Here is a 15,465-nt window from a genome sequence, read left to right as displayed (position 1 = left end):
GAGGCATGTAGATTAGCCAGATCGGAAGAGGGAAATGAAGCCGCGATTAAAATAATCGCGGCTTCATTTAAATTTAAATGGCTGCCCCGATCTGCCGATCAGCTGTTTGTCGGCAGATCGGGAGAGTCTGGACGCGATGCCCCGACAAAGAAGCCTTTCTTCATCGACACAGGTAAGCCTCGTGAAACCAGGTTTACCTGTGTCGATGAAGAAAGGCTTCTTTGTTGGGGCATCGCGTCCAGACTCTCCCGATCTGCCGACAAACAGCTGATCGGCAGATCGGGGCAGCCATTTAAATTTAAATGAAGCCGCGATTATTTTAATCGCGGCTTCATTTCCCTCTTCCGATCTGGCTAATCTACATGCCTCCGTCGACGGAGGCATGGAGTCTGGACACAGCCTTATTGTCCTTCCCAAAATGGGGGAGTGGAGCAGGGGGGAGAGAATGGAAGGGAAGATAAGGGGAGGAATTTTTCTTGCTTTCATCAGTATTTTCACTTGGAGCCAGATACAAGGTCAACTGATATGAACTGGAGTTCTTCCCCTGACTTCAGTAATCTTTGGATCACCATCTTGGTATTCCTACTCAGTATCCTAGCTACACCACAAGCCCCCTCCCCTCACCCCATGCATTGAAGCCATTTTATAACCATGAATCTTTAAAAATGATTTTTTCGTTTACTATTTGCTGCCATAGTGGATGGAGCATAAGTTTCATTTTACCCATTCTTAAGCTAAGTTACTACATTACAGTATTGGATATGTGTTCATGATATGTACATATTGTAGCAAAAGTAACCTTGTGTCAAGAACATTTTTAAGAGGAGTGTAGTGTCCATATTGGTGGAAAACCTGCAAGCCAAGAACTTGTCAACTGGTTTAGAACATGCATGGAAGCAAAGAATTTAGATGGTAGCACAAGGTAGGATTTAATACACTCAGCTGCTGAGCCTTTACTTCACACTGCCACCATGTGCTCCCAAAATAATTTGTCTCCCTCCACTGGCCAAAGTTTCACAGGATGTAGAAGCAGGGATGTCTGGTCATCTGAAGAAGTGGGCTGTGCCCATGAAAGCTCATGATACCATCTACACGTTTTGCTAGTCTTTAAAGTGCTACTAGACTATTTTGTTGTTTTTTAAATTTTTCCTGTTACAGACTAACTCGGCTACCCCTCTGAAGAATATTGGGAATCATTAGGAAAGAAATAGATAAGACAAAATAACATATTGCCTCTATTTAAAGGTATTGCATGCCCACATCTTGAATGCTGCATGCAGATCTGGTCACCCCATCTAAAAAAAAAAAGATTTATTGTATTTGGAAAAGGTACAGAAAGGGCAACAGAAGTGAGGAGGTAAAGAACAGCTTCCATATAAGGAGGGATAAATAAGACTGGGACTTCATCTTGGAAAAGAAATGATTAAAGGGTGGAGAGTATGTTAGAAGTCTAGAAAATCATAATGTTGTGGAAAAATAGAAAAAAGGAAATGTTATTCCTTCCTTCACTTACATAACACAAGAAGATGACCCAATTACATTTATAGGCAGCAGATTAAAACAAATAAACAAAATATTGGAACTTTTTGCTAAGAAATGATGAAAAGGCGCAAACTATAACAGGGTTCCAATACGAACAAAATAAGTTAAAGGAAGATCGGTCCATCAATGGCAACTAAGCAGAATGGCAGGGATGGTGTCCCTAACATCTGTTTTCCAGAAGCTGGGAATGGGCAATGGGATCATGAGGGTTGCTTGTTCTGTTTGTTCCTTCTGAAGCACTGGCATTGGCCACTATTGGAAGACAGAATACAGCGCTAAAATGCCCTTTTATCTAACCCAGTAGGGTCATTCTGATGTTCTTTGAGGGTATGTCTACACTATAAGACAAAGCTGAATTAAAATATGCAACTTCACCTACATTAATTGTGTAGTTGAAGTCGAAGTTGCTTAATTCAGCTTTTGGCACTGTGTACACTGCATGAAGTCAAAGGTCAGTCTTCCTTTGACTTCATAGAATGATAGAGCTGGAAGAGACCTCGGGAGGTCATCAAGTCCAGCCCCCTGCTCTAGGCAGGACCAATCCCAACTAAATCAACCCAGCCAGGAGATTCCACCACCTCTCTAGGTAACCCATTCCAGTGCTTCACCATCCTCCTAGTGAAACAGTTTTTCCTAATATCCAACCTGGACCTCCTCCACTGTAACTTGAGACCATTGCTCCTTGTTCTACCATCCGTCACTACTGTGAACAGCCTTTCTCCATCTTCTTTGGAACCTCCCTTCAGGAAGTTCCCGCCATGAGGGCAGAGGGCTGGACTTGATGACCTCTTGAGGTCCCTTCCAGTACTAGTATTCTATGATTCTAAGTTGAAGGCTGTTATCAAATCCCCCCTCACTCTTCTTTTCTGCAGATTAAACAAACCCTAATCCCTCAGTCTCTTCTCCAGCCCCCTAATCATTTTAGTCGCCCTCCGCTGGACCCTCTCCAATGTGTCCATGTCCTTTCTATAGTGGGGAGCCCAGAACTGAAAACAATATTCCAGACGTGGCCTCACCAGAGTCAAATAAAGGGGAATAATGACATCTCTGGATCTGCTGGCAATGCTCCTCCTAATGCACCCTAATATGCCATTAGCCTTCTTGGCTACAAGAGCACACTGTTGACACATATTCAGCTTCTCATCCACTGTAACCCCCAGGTCCTTTTCTGCTGAACTGCTACTTAGCCATTCAGTCCCCAGCCTGAAACAATGCTTGGGATTCTTCTATCCCAAATGCAAGACTCTACACTTGTCCTTGTTGAACCTCATCAGATTTCTTTTGGCCCAAACCCCTAATCCAGTGTTTCCTGATTTTATTTGGCCACGGAACCCTTTTCAGCTTAAAATAATTTCAAGGAACCCCTAGAGTCCCCAGAGTAAAATTTGGCAAGCAAAAAAAAAAAAAAAAAAAAAAAGAAAAAAAGCCCCGCCAGAATTGGTCGAGCAAAAGAACCTGCAAAATACTCTGTCTCTTTACGAGGGGGCTGGGCAATGCCCCATTCTCACGGAACCCTTACTTTCACTTTGTAGAACCCTGGGGTTCCACGGAGCACCAATTGGGAAACACTGCCCTAATCTATCTAGGTCACTCTGGACTCTATCCCTGCCCTCCAGTGTATCTACCTCTCACCCAAGCTTAGTGTCATCTGCAGACTTGCTGAGGGTGTAAGCAGGGGCTGAACTGCTAAAAGGAGAGAGCTGCCATGGGCATGGTGTGCCCACTCCAATTGTTTAGCTCGTCAAGATAATTAACTATTAACTGTTGATATTTAAATACAGCTCAAGCCAGGATGGGGAGGGAATACGAGGTGTCGCTATGTAAATCCAATTCAGCCAGGGCTGATGGAGGATCAGTGTTGGAATGGAATGTGGTTTATTGTAACTAATTTGGGGCTGTTGTGGGGGTCACAAATCGTGCTACCCCTAAATGTGGGAACTGTAAAACATGATACTAGTGCTTGCAGGAGACCCATCATTGTAAGAGGTCTCCAAGAAACAAGCCTCCCCCCTTCCAGAATTGAGTGGGCTGAGCTGGGGGGAAGGTCTAAAGGACTTGAGGCAGCCTGCTGCACACCTACTAGCTATGAGCTGTAAGACTGGCCTAACCTAACCTTTTTCCCCCTTCGTTCTGAGGACTGACCTAAAGCAGACTCCATCAGGAGTGCTTTTGCTAGTCCAGTGGAAGCTGGAATCCTTTGCCAGTCTAGGTGGTAGTTAAAAGTTGAAATCACTACAAGCTGAAATCACTGGTTTGGCTGGGAGCCAGACCCATTGCAGCCAGCGAAGCAGCGGGTGGCCGGTAGGAGCGGCAGCCAGTAGAGTGGCTGGTGGGAACGATTGGCAAGCGGCCAGTAGGAGCGGCTGCAGGCGACCAGCGGAGTGGAACGAGACAGCTTATGGAGCGTGGCAGAGTGGCTCACGTTAAAGACTGCAGCAGAACCCTGCGGAGAGGTGGGGCCGTCGGCTTTGGACCACATAAGGTGCCCCTATCTATCCCCCCACCCCCATTTCCACCCAGGTTGGGAGGTAAAATCCTGCAGGTGAACTTTTGGACTCTGGGTGCACTGACCAGGGACAGAGACTTTTGGGGTGTCGGACTTTGGGACTGCGGGTGATTCTTGGCTGGGGGAGAGGGGGCCTTAGCTCATGTTTGGGCTATGAACTCTATGGTATTTTCCCAAGTTAATGCCATATGACTTCTCTCTCTGTTTCATTAAATGTTTCTTTCCTACACTCAGACTCTGTGCTTGCGAGTGGGGAAGCATTGCCTCTCAGAGGCGCCCAGGAGTGTATAAATTTCCCAGATTAGTGGGTGGGGGCTCGAGCCGGTTCTGTGTGAGATGGACCCCTAGATATTGAACCTGGACCTGGTTGCTGCCGGGTCTACCCAGCAGGATTACAAGGGTGCAATCCATCCCCTCATCCAGGTCATTAATAAAGATGTTGAACAAAACCAGTCCAAGAACCAGTCCTTGGGGCACTCCGCTAGAAACTTACCACCAACCTGACATCAAGCTGTTGATTACTACCCATTGGGCCTGACAGTCTAGCCAGCTTTCTCTCCATCTTACAGTCCATTTATCCAATCCATGCTCCCTTAACTTGCTGGCAAGAATATTGTGGGAGACCATACCAAAAGCTTTGCTAAAGTCAAGGTTTATCACATCCACTGACTTTCCCACATCCACAGAGCCAGTTACCACATCAGAGAAGCTAATCAGATTGGTCAGGCACGACTTGCCTTTCGTGAATCCATGATGACTCTTCCTGATCACTTTCCCCTCTTCCAAGTGCTTCAAAATGGATTCTTTGAGGATCCCCTCCTCATGAAAGCAGAGTTCCCGGCATTGACCAGAGCAACACTCTCACTTCAAATTAGCGGTCTTAACTAGAAGACCCTAGAACAGTGTTTCTTAAACTGTGTTCCACGGCACACTGGTATGCTGTGAGGCAGTCAGAGGTGTGCTGCTGAGAACAACAGAGTTCAAAATAAAGGAGCAGGTAACTTTTTTTTCTCAATAACCAATAACCTTCCCCTCTCCCCTGACCCACCCTTTTTTTGTTTTGTTCAACAACAAAAATCTTGGTGTTCCTCATAAAAAAAAAATATTGTTTGGTGTTCCTCGGTCTTCAAAAGTTTAAGAAACACTGCCCTGGAAGATCAACAGCAGCAGCTTCAATCTTCCTCTGCAGAGTAGATGTACCCAGTGCTTTTTTTGTAAGAAAAATGGTTCTGGTACGCCAGGGTCAAAGCTGTTGAGCAAAAAAAAAAAAACACCCACAAGCCACACCGGGGGCTGAAATACAGTTCCAGCCCCTTTAAGAGCTGCGTGTCCCAAGCCAAACCACCCCAAGAAATAGGTGCCAGTACGCCAAGGGGGAATTCCATTCAACTCGAGTATGATAGGAAAGTAGGGGCATACCGGCACAAAAAAAGCACAGATGTACCCATATAGAGCTGAAATGTATATGCCCCCTTGCTGTAACCCACTAGACCCCACTCCTCTTTCAGAGCTGAGAGAGAGCCTTAGAGTCCTGACAGGGTCTCTCGCTTCCCAAAGTTAGTAACCGGCTGTGTGTAGACTACATCCTTCTTTCGACAGAGGGATATAAATTAGACACTTGGAAATTGCAATTGAAGCGGGGATTTAAATATCCCATGCTTCATTTGCATAATCGCATCATGGCACTCTTTCGAACAGGCGCCATTTCAAAAGTAAAACCGCGGTCTAGATGCTGTTCTTTCGAAAATGGCAGGCTTTTTCAAAAGATCCTGAACTCATTTTTTGGAGTCTAGACTTTCAAAATGGTGCTTGTTTGAAAGAGCGCCATGATGTGATTATGCAAATGAAGTGTGGGATATTTAAATCCCTACTTCAGTTGCAATTTCAAAGTGTCTAATTTACATCCCTCTGTCGAAAGAGAGATGTAGTCTAGACACAGCCTAAGTAAGAATATACATTCACATTTTAAGCCTAACTAGTGTTCCTTAAGTGACTTGCCACAAGATGTCAGAATATGTTAGTGTTAGAGCTGAGTGAGTCTAATACAGGTGACCACCACCTTGCGACATGATTGGTTCCCGGGGAAGCGTCGCAAGTCCGGGGAGTCATACCTCGAACCCTCATTAAGGATAAATGCCATGCACTGTTGTAAACGTGGGCCAAGGACTTAAGTCAGGGGGTTTCGGCCCTTTACACACTTTAAAAAATAGTTGTAAGCATGTGTGTGTGCACGGGGGGGAGGGAAATCGCACCGTGGGCAGTTGCAAGTTAGGGGTTTCCTGTACTTTTTTAATTTTCTTTCTTTTATATTGGACTTAGATACAGTGCTCCTGTCAGCTAAATGCTAAGTTGCCTGCAAAAAAAAAAGCAGTTTTCCAGTGCTTTAGTAGCCCGTGGTTATGGATGATGTGTGTGGGAGGAGGGCAGATAGGGTGGTTTCCCTCTTCCCGTTTGGTGCTTGGTTTGTACGAAGCATGCTCAGTAACACTGCTGAAACCATTATCCTCAGTCTGCCTCCCTTGCACAGCATGCACAAGTTGGCTCCTCCCTACCAAAATCTGAAATGGTGCCTCTGCTGGGCACTTCCTATCTTGTGCTGAACCAGCGGTATGTTAGAGGAAATCCAAAATAAGACAGAATAGGCTGGATTCTTCATTCCCCCTTTTCCAGGCACAGCCATAAATTATCTTTACACTGCCCTGATTTGGTCCCTGTCCTTCTAATGCCATTACGATTGCTCTAAAATAGACTGGCTTGTACTGACCCTTTGTGGGCCATGTAACTGGCAAAGAATAGTAGGAATGCAGCGCATTCCAGGCATGTATCTTACATTGTTTGCACAGTGCCTATCTCAAGGGGGTTGTGGGGCTTCTAAGAGCTTCTGCAATAATAAAAATGTAGGAGAGGGCCAGCAAAGAACTGTTACTCCAGACCCACACTAGCCAGAGAATCTCCTCCCAATATGTGGGTTTTCAGTAGTACATAAAACATCTGCTTCCTTAGGAAGGATGCTCCCAACCTGTATGTTTCTTAAAGTTGCTTCTCAGCTTCTGAATCTCTTGCTTCCCAAAATCTGTATCCCAAATTTAGGGAAAAATACTTAGGAACCAAATTCTGCATTGACTTACACTATGCTCAAACTTACTGAAATCCAGCCGGGTCTAATTCAGAACCAGTTTTCTATTTTTTTCATCCATGTGCAAAATACATTTTGTTATGTGCACCAAGGCATGTGTGAATATGCACCACCAAAGAAACACATGCTGCAGATTCTGGGCTCCATGGGCTCACTGCTCATCAGTTGGGCAGCATTTGAATTTCTCTTAGGTGACCACCCAAGCACTCAGCTTATTAAGAACACTCTCCAGCACTAATTTACCTTTTAAAGTAAGCCATTGAAACAATATAGAAACAACCCTGCCCAGGCCTTAAAATCCTGTGTCAGAAAGTTTCTCCAATGTCTATTTGTGAACTGTAGTTGTTAAAATGATTTTTGCAATGGCAGAATAGTGAACATTCAGCAAAAAGACACTGCTGTCCTTTTCTCTCCTTTTCATATACAGGCAGTCCCCGACTTACGTGGATCCGACTTACGTAGGATCCCTAGATACGAACGGGGTGAGGCAACTCCCGCACATGCGCAGCAGCATTCCCGGGGCTCGCTCACCTGGGTCCTAGGATCCTCCTCCTCCTCGGGCCGGCTCCGACTGGGGTCCCGCAGAGCTGCCGGGCAGAGGAAAAGTGCCTCCCCACGCCCGCTCCCCCCCCCCCGCATCCCCCTGCCAGCAACAGGCTGCCCCCTCCCCTGAGCAACAGGCTGCCGAACAGACAAAAGCAGCCTCTCTGCCCCTCCTCCCCTCTATACATGCCGGGCTCCCGGAGCACAGCAGCGTCCCCGGGGCTCGCTCACCTGGGTCCTAGAATCCACCTCCTCCTCCTCTTCGGCCGGCTCCAACTGGCCTCTGCCTGCAGCAGCTGGCCACAGGGACAGGGATCCCGCAGAGCTGCCGGGCAGAGGAAAAGTGCCCCCCCACACCCGCTGCCCCCCCCCGCGGCCTCGCAGCCTCCCCCCCCCTGCCAGCAACAGGCTGCCCCCTCCCCTGAGCAACAGGCTGCCGAACAGCAGACAAAAGCAGCCTCTCCGCCCCTCCTCCCCCTATACATGCTGGGCTCCCTGGGCAAACAAAGACTCCACCAAAACAAACAAAGTGCTGGCCTCATTGTGTTAGCAAAAAAAGGACCCTCCTCCTAGAACCCTGGTGGTGTGTGGAAATAAAGCTATTAGCTCAAAGCATGGTGCAGAGCTGTTTGGTATTTGATGAGTTACTCCTTTAGTCCTGAGTTTGTCACAGGGACAGAAATAGATGTGAAATCTTCTGAACAGGGGAACAGACAGCAAAACAAACATTAGAGGGGAGTTAACCTTTCCCTATGCTATCCAAAACTAAAAAAAATGTTTGGCTAGAGTTTCCCCTACAATATGTACCAGTTCCGACTTACATACAAATTCAACTTAAGAACAAACCTACAGTCCCTATCTTGTACGTAACCCGGGGACTGCCTGTATATTAAACTAATGGGATTATTTTAGTAAAAAGAACTGTTTTCCCTTCCAAATCTGCCTTCAGTGTGAACCCTGCACATGTCAACTGCTGCTACAATAATTGTTATAAGGAGTCTGAAGAGAAGATGCTGATAAAATCGCTGTTTGTATCACATTGGTCTCTCTCTCTTGGTAATACTACCATCACGTTGATCACACAGCTGTCACCTTAGGGGCGAGTGGTATACAATATTCCCTTTAATTTTTTCATCCATGTGCAGATTTTTTCCATCCAGGTGCAGAATAAATTATGTGCACCAAGGCATGTGCAAATGTGCACCACTAGTAGAAACACAGACCCTAACTATGGGTGCTCTGCTTATTAGCTAGGTGGCTTATGAATTTCTCTTGATCACCCGCACAAGTGCACAACTTACATGGAACACTACTAGTGAATTCTGTAACCTGGAAACTAACCAGAGTGGATGACAGGGTACACAAAGCACAAGGAAAAATGCTGGCCTTTCCTGATATACAGAATGAGATTCTTCCAGTGTGCCCTCAAAAGAAGTTTTTACAGTACGTGCTATGTATTGTGAGGTCTTTTCAGACCTTCAAACTCAAGACTCATAGACTCAAGACTCAAGACTCAAGACCCAAGGAAGCGAGGGAACAACCAAGTGACAGATGCTAGCACTTCAAAAGACTGCTCATACACCAGTTATCCAAGTTTATATTCATGTCAAACCCAAACTAAAACCCTCCATTCTTCTGTACAACTATTCTTTTGTACAACTGTAGTACAGGAACAAGAGGCACAAAATTTCCAGGTACTGCTTGCTAGCTATCCTCAATTCTCTTTTACATGCTCTCCGTGATGAAATTACCAGACTCTTAATGTCTTATTCTTTCTGCTGAAATTCATCAAGTGACAGCTGTGATGTGCAAATGGGAGAGAGATTTTATTTATTAAATCATTATTAACTTCATATTTTTAAACAAAATCACTTTGCCATGCTCCCTGCCTCTTATTCTTTTCTTTTGAGGGAACATTTGTACAATAAATTTACTGGCAAGAATGTTTGAGAAAGCTGATTTCAAATGATAACTGCAAGTATTCAAGGAAGCCAAATTATAAATTCTCACATGCAAATGTTCACATACTCAACCAATTAGGAAACAGAAATAATATTGTGTGACTTATCTTATTAAACACAACAATAAAAAGTGGTTATCAAACTCTCAGCTGATTACAGTCAAGCCATACTTTTAAAAAACTTCTCCAAGAAGCTCAAATAAGTTCAAAGAAATACTTGTGAGGAAATTCTATAATCTGTTTAGTGATATGCACCAATTCAGAAGAGCTTAGATTACTTTATTCCATTATTTGTTGCAAATTGTTATATCATCTCTATAAGAAAGTGAAAGAAGGCTGATTTCACCTAGACGGTTTTCAAAATGAACACATACTTTTACATAGAAACAGGCTAGCACCTCCACTTTAACTTAGAAGAGCAATATCTGTAACCAATACCTCATACAAATAATATAAAACAATTTTAAATTGCTAATTTTAAATTGCTTAACATGCAAGCCAGCTTTCAGAAAACAATCTGGGCAAATTATCTAAACTGAATGAAGAATCACACTGCTAACGGAGTTTAATATCCCTGCTTGGACATCACTGCCCCAATCAATCAATCAATCAATCAATCAAACCATTTGTAGGCAAGAGAAATACACTCCGAATTAACAGTTCAGTAACCCAAGAGGAATATAATTTTTTAATTAAAAGAGGGATGGTTTTGGGGCACAAACACTTTCTCTGCTCATGGACAATACAAATAATATATGGGATATAGCTGAAAATATAACTGCAACATAAATAAATAATAAAATAAATAAAGTTCCACACAGAGTGTTTTCTTCCTTATGCCCAGAAACATACAAGAATATGTGGCTAGATTCTAATTGAGCAGCACTCTTTATTACCAATTCTACATTACTGGGCATCCAGCTAATCATTAAGGCTGAGATTTTATAATCTTTACCCAAAGTGCATTACCCCGTAAACTGCAAGCTGTCCTAGAGTAGAAGGCAGTTGTTAGTGCGGGTACCAATGGCAGAATCAGTCCCATAATTTTAAAATAATTATCTAATTCATTCAATTAAAAGCTTGTTTATGACTAATTCTGTTAGAACTACACAGCTTCATGGAATCATCAAGATTTTTCTCATTTTACAGTTTAAACTCTTCTTTCACAAAATGGTGTTATACAAGCTCAATCATTTGTATAAAATGTTCATGTCAATAGTCCACCATTACTGGAATATGTTATCAAGAACAAGAGGAAGGGCTCTGAAGAAGCACTTCTGCCTACTGAAACTCCTTATTACAACCAACCACCTGATACAAACAACAAATGAACAACTGTTCAGTGATGATAAAGTTGATATGAAACCCAGAATTAAAGAGATACCCAAGCACAGGGCTTGACAAACCCAGAATAGCTGGCACAGAGCGATCTGCGCATGTGCAGAATGATCTGCGCATGCGCAGAGCGCAGAACTGTGAGAAACTGTGCAGCTGGCGAGCGGGGCTCGCCGCCGCTTGGCAAGCCCTGCCCATGTACATCACAATACCTGCTATCTTAAAGCAAAGAAGCAAGCTGGATCCTGACAATTAATAATGACTATTGTAATTGCCTGCATGCACCATCTTGTTAATCATAAGCTATTTAAGCAATTCATACCTTTGTACTCCCACCGATTGCACTTCCGTTATTTCCACAGTGTTCACAAATGAGACGGCCTTCAGACCTCCGTATGAGGGTGACCTAGGCATCCCTGTAGGAGATGATGGGGCCTGATGGCCTGGTGACTTGTAGGAGCCATTGCTCAGCCTGCCCTGTAGTGCCTGATGGGACTGGACATTATTATTGGCTAAATCGGCTTGAAGGGAAGTTGTGGAAGTCCTTGGTGCCCTGGCCATTGCACTTGAGAGGGAAGACACAGAGGACTGCAGTAAAGGGTTCCTTGTGCTAAAACTGGTTCCAGTCATCAAATTGTCTCTGGAGCCATATCTTATCACCATGTTGCGAGCATCTTCAGACAGCGCATTGACTTGTTGAAGGCTATAAGAGCTAGGGGTGTCGTACACACCTGAGTCTGCAAACACCGAATCTGGGTGAGAGTGGAGGAGCTTCTCCCTCTCTTCCATTTCTTTCCTCTCCTGGATGGATGCCATGATGGTTTTTGAAAGGTTGTCATAACGGACGGGAGAGGGGTCCCGCTGGTGCGGAGCTGGGCCTCCCAGCACTGGGCTGAAACTCTGTGGAGCTTGGCGCTGCAGCTCACTCCCCCGGAGGTGGCACATTTTGGCTGACAAATATGGCGAATGGTACCCAACGGAGCCGACAGCAGAATGGGCTATGCATTTCCTCCCAGAGGGGGATGTGGGGTTTAGCAGACTGTCATAAGACAGACTTCCATTTCTGTTTGACAGTGAGCTAGGGGAAAAGACGCTTTTGTAAGGGGTGGAAGCAGCCCCTTCCGATTTTATTGGATGAAGTGGCACTTTGTCTGTCCCTCTCCTGCTGGCAGACTTCAAGCTCAGGGATCGCGAATTGACGGCAAAGGAGTCTATCTGGAGTGGGGAAGATTGATAAGTCTTGTGAAGGGAGCTCTTCCTGTAGTTCGGGATGTCCAGGTTGGGCTCTGATTGGAAATCAAGGCTCTGGTTGTTTTCTTCAATCAAAACTCCTTGCTTGTGTCCCTCCTGCATGGTGATCTAAAACAGAGATGCTTATGAGAAAGGGAAGGCACCCCATGATAGGACACAGCACGCTGCACCAATTTGCTTCCCCTGATGAGTGAAAAGTACATAGCAATTCAAAGGGACGTGTGGTTCCTGGACACCAGCACTGCTACTACAGCAGCGGTACTGACTGGAGCCCCGGGTACTTTAATTGCCGTTGGAGCCTCGGGTGGTGTGCTCTGGGTGGCACTGAGGAAGGGGTCATGGTCCAGACGGCACTGAGGGACAGCTGCCCCACCCTGCCACATTCGCCTGAGGACTTGCCCCTTCTGGGAGTGTAGATCCAGCCTCCAGCCCCACTTTGCCCAGGGGCCTAGCAAGTCTGTCATGTGCCTGTGATTTGGTTACTGTGACTCTGCAAAAAAAAAAAATGCTTATTTAATCAGAAAGTCAATCAATACGTATTTTCTCCTTTCACTTATTTATAGAAAAGGAATAATAAAAAAAATGGACACAAGGGAGCTTTTATACCCCTTTTTACTTCCAGGATGTGTTTTTGAGCTGGAAAATAGAGAAATGTACTACCTTCCTCTACCATGGAAACAGATGGGCTTCTTCTCTGGAAAAAGGAATGATAGACTCTGCTTAACGGGGAAGAAATGATGCAAGTGGTTGGCCTCTTCTTCTCTCCCCTCCCCCGTTGACTATTCTACTCTCCCTCTCCCCATTAGATTTTATTGCTTATGAATGGTGCTAGATTGACAGGCTGAAGGACAGGTACAGCTCAGGCAGCAGCAGCACAATCTTTTTCACACCAGTCTGCCATTGTACTTGAATCCTGAAGCAAGAGGAGAGTTACATCCACCCCCCCTAGATGTGGTATGAGCACCATATATTTTCAATGCTCTAAGACTGCCAGTAAGGTTCCCATTTGGTACCAGGTTTTGTGATGTGGCCACTTGCTTGGGCAGCATGTGAACCACTGGCTGAGGGAAGCAAGCTCCTGGCCCTGTACATGCTGCCCAAAACCCTGCCCATCCTGGCTCCTCTCCTTCCCGGAGCCAGGAGCCCTCCCACCAGGGCCACTAGATCCACACCCCAACTGAATGCCCTTAATCCAGGAGTGCCAAGTTGTGCTGAGACCAAGTAGGCCTCTGCAACTTCAACCCTGGAGTGGCAGACAATGAGTCTCCAGCTGCCCCAAATCCCAGGCCAGTTTGCCCTAGTCCCAGCCCAGACCACAGAGGAAAAGCAGGTCTGGGGATTAGACCACTAAACTCATTTTACACAGGCCAGTCAGCTAAGGTAACTTTGTATTCTAGGCTAGACTGGAACTAGAAACCTAGCAGTTAAAAGGCATTACACCCAATTACCAGAACTTGCCACTTCCCTGGTTTGATTAGAATTTATACTGCAGTATATTCTTCAGTTCTCAACTGGAGAAAAAGGTTCATCCATTGTAGGTTATGTCAAGCACTGGAATACTGTCAGTGTTGTGCTATCCTGCTTGCACACATCAAAATTGCAGGTTAGGTGCTAGCTGATGCCTATAAACGTATTTGGAACTCACTGGTAAGCCATTTGTCAGGTAATAAGGTGAAGATGTGATAATAAGATTTTCATACAGCCAGCTATGTGAAGTACTCATGTTCTGAAATGCTCCATTTCACAAGGCAAGTTAAGACTTATTCTGAGGACAGATCTGGAAAGCCGGATTTACATGTAAGATGGCAGTAAGACTAAAATCTCTAGTTTTTAAAGCTGCTGAAAAATCAGAGATATGTAAAACGAGTAGGCACAGCTCTCATTTCCAAAATTAATAGAATATTGCCAAATCCTTTCTTTCCCCCATCTCCATCACTACTGTTTAGAATAACCCCTTGGAAGCTTGAGTATGATTTCTTCTACTTCTACCACATTCATTTCCTTGATTGAAGTTACACCCTGGATGTTATTGTAGGATGGCAGTTGGTGTTGCTCCTAAGATTAAATTTAAGGAAATAGTATTGGAGCACAGATTGAATCACTATAGTCTGTAACTCTCTAGTTCAGCAACATCCGTAGTCTGGCATGATATTACTTAGTCAGATGTCCACTTATCATGAGTATGGCAAAGTTTCACGCAGTCCCCAAAAGTTTGTTTGCAGCACCAGTCCTGGCTCTCAGTGTTCTGAGTTATTTAGTTCTAATTTACCCCTAAATGTTTTCTAACAGCCCAGGAAGCAGAGGATGTTTTGGTAATGCTGCTAGACAATATTTACCTCCAGTGGTCCAGTAAATTCTATGGTTTGGCACTGGACAAGTCTTGATGGTGCTGGACTAGAGAGGGTCAACCTGTATTTGTTTAAGGGAAAATATCCCTCTATATATAAACATTTGCTTGGAATTTGCTAATGTACAAGATAGGACAAACAAGCAGCTTCAGATCCTATTTTCCAGGACAGTGTTACTTTAACTGTTATTACCTTAATTTTTTTTCTGTTGGCAGAAAATATAAGGGGTCATTTTTAAAAACTTTGACCCAAGCTCTAAACATCTGTTAAGGCAGAACATATGTGCATAACCATATATTCATTTTAACAATAATAGGCACAAGGAATCCCACAAATAATTCCTTTAAATTATTTTGTTTTGTTTTGTGAGTTGACATGACCCATATCATCAGAGCATATAATCTATTGGCCTAAAGGGCTCAATCCTAAAATGTACTAAACAGATACAAACAGCTATTGGCATGAATGGAAAGTAGCTTTCATGTCATGTAGTTGAAGCTGATGGGAGTTGAGACCTCTCAAGATCAGGTCCATCATTTGGTAAAGCAACTGGACATTTTTCAATAGGGTATGATAATAATTACAGTAATACTGAAAAAAAAGATGACTGAGCACAAAAAGTATGGTACGGTCAGTGTGTACAACACCAGCCTGTACAAAAGCTATTAATATGTAGTTCTGTACTAGTACATTCACAACTGCCATGAGATGAGTTTATCACCAAGTTGAAGTATCCTACTCAGGCCCACTGATGAGGAGGGAAAAGGGAGCAACTGCCCCAGGACTCAGCTATTCAAAAGGGCCGTAGAGCCCTACACAGCATGTTCCAAGTGGCACTGAGGGC

General features: G+C 44.5%; 1 protein-coding gene across 1 annotated transcript in view; it reads right to left on the bottom strand.

The window, feature by feature from the left end:
• ZDHHC8 (zDHHC palmitoyltransferase 8) overlaps positions 1-15,465 on the bottom strand; it is a 242,186-nt gene that overhangs the window by 14,502 nt on the left and 212,219 nt on the right. Inside the window, exon 10 of the mRNA XM_006134609.4 lies at positions 11,345-12,381. Within this exon, the coding sequence (XP_006134671.1) occupies positions 11,345-12,381 (1,037 nt within the window). The remainder of the gene's footprint in view (positions 1-11,344; positions 12,382-15,465) is intronic.

The sequence above is a fragment of the Pelodiscus sinensis genome, chromosome 15 (assembly GCF_049634645.1).
Source record: "Pelodiscus sinensis isolate JC-2024 chromosome 15, ASM4963464v1, whole genome shotgun sequence".
Taxonomy (NCBI): domain Eukaryota; kingdom Metazoa; phylum Chordata; order Testudines; family Trionychidae; genus Pelodiscus; species Pelodiscus sinensis.
The sequence above is the reverse complement of the archived record's forward strand: the minus strand, read 5'-3'. Positions and strand labels throughout refer to the sequence as shown.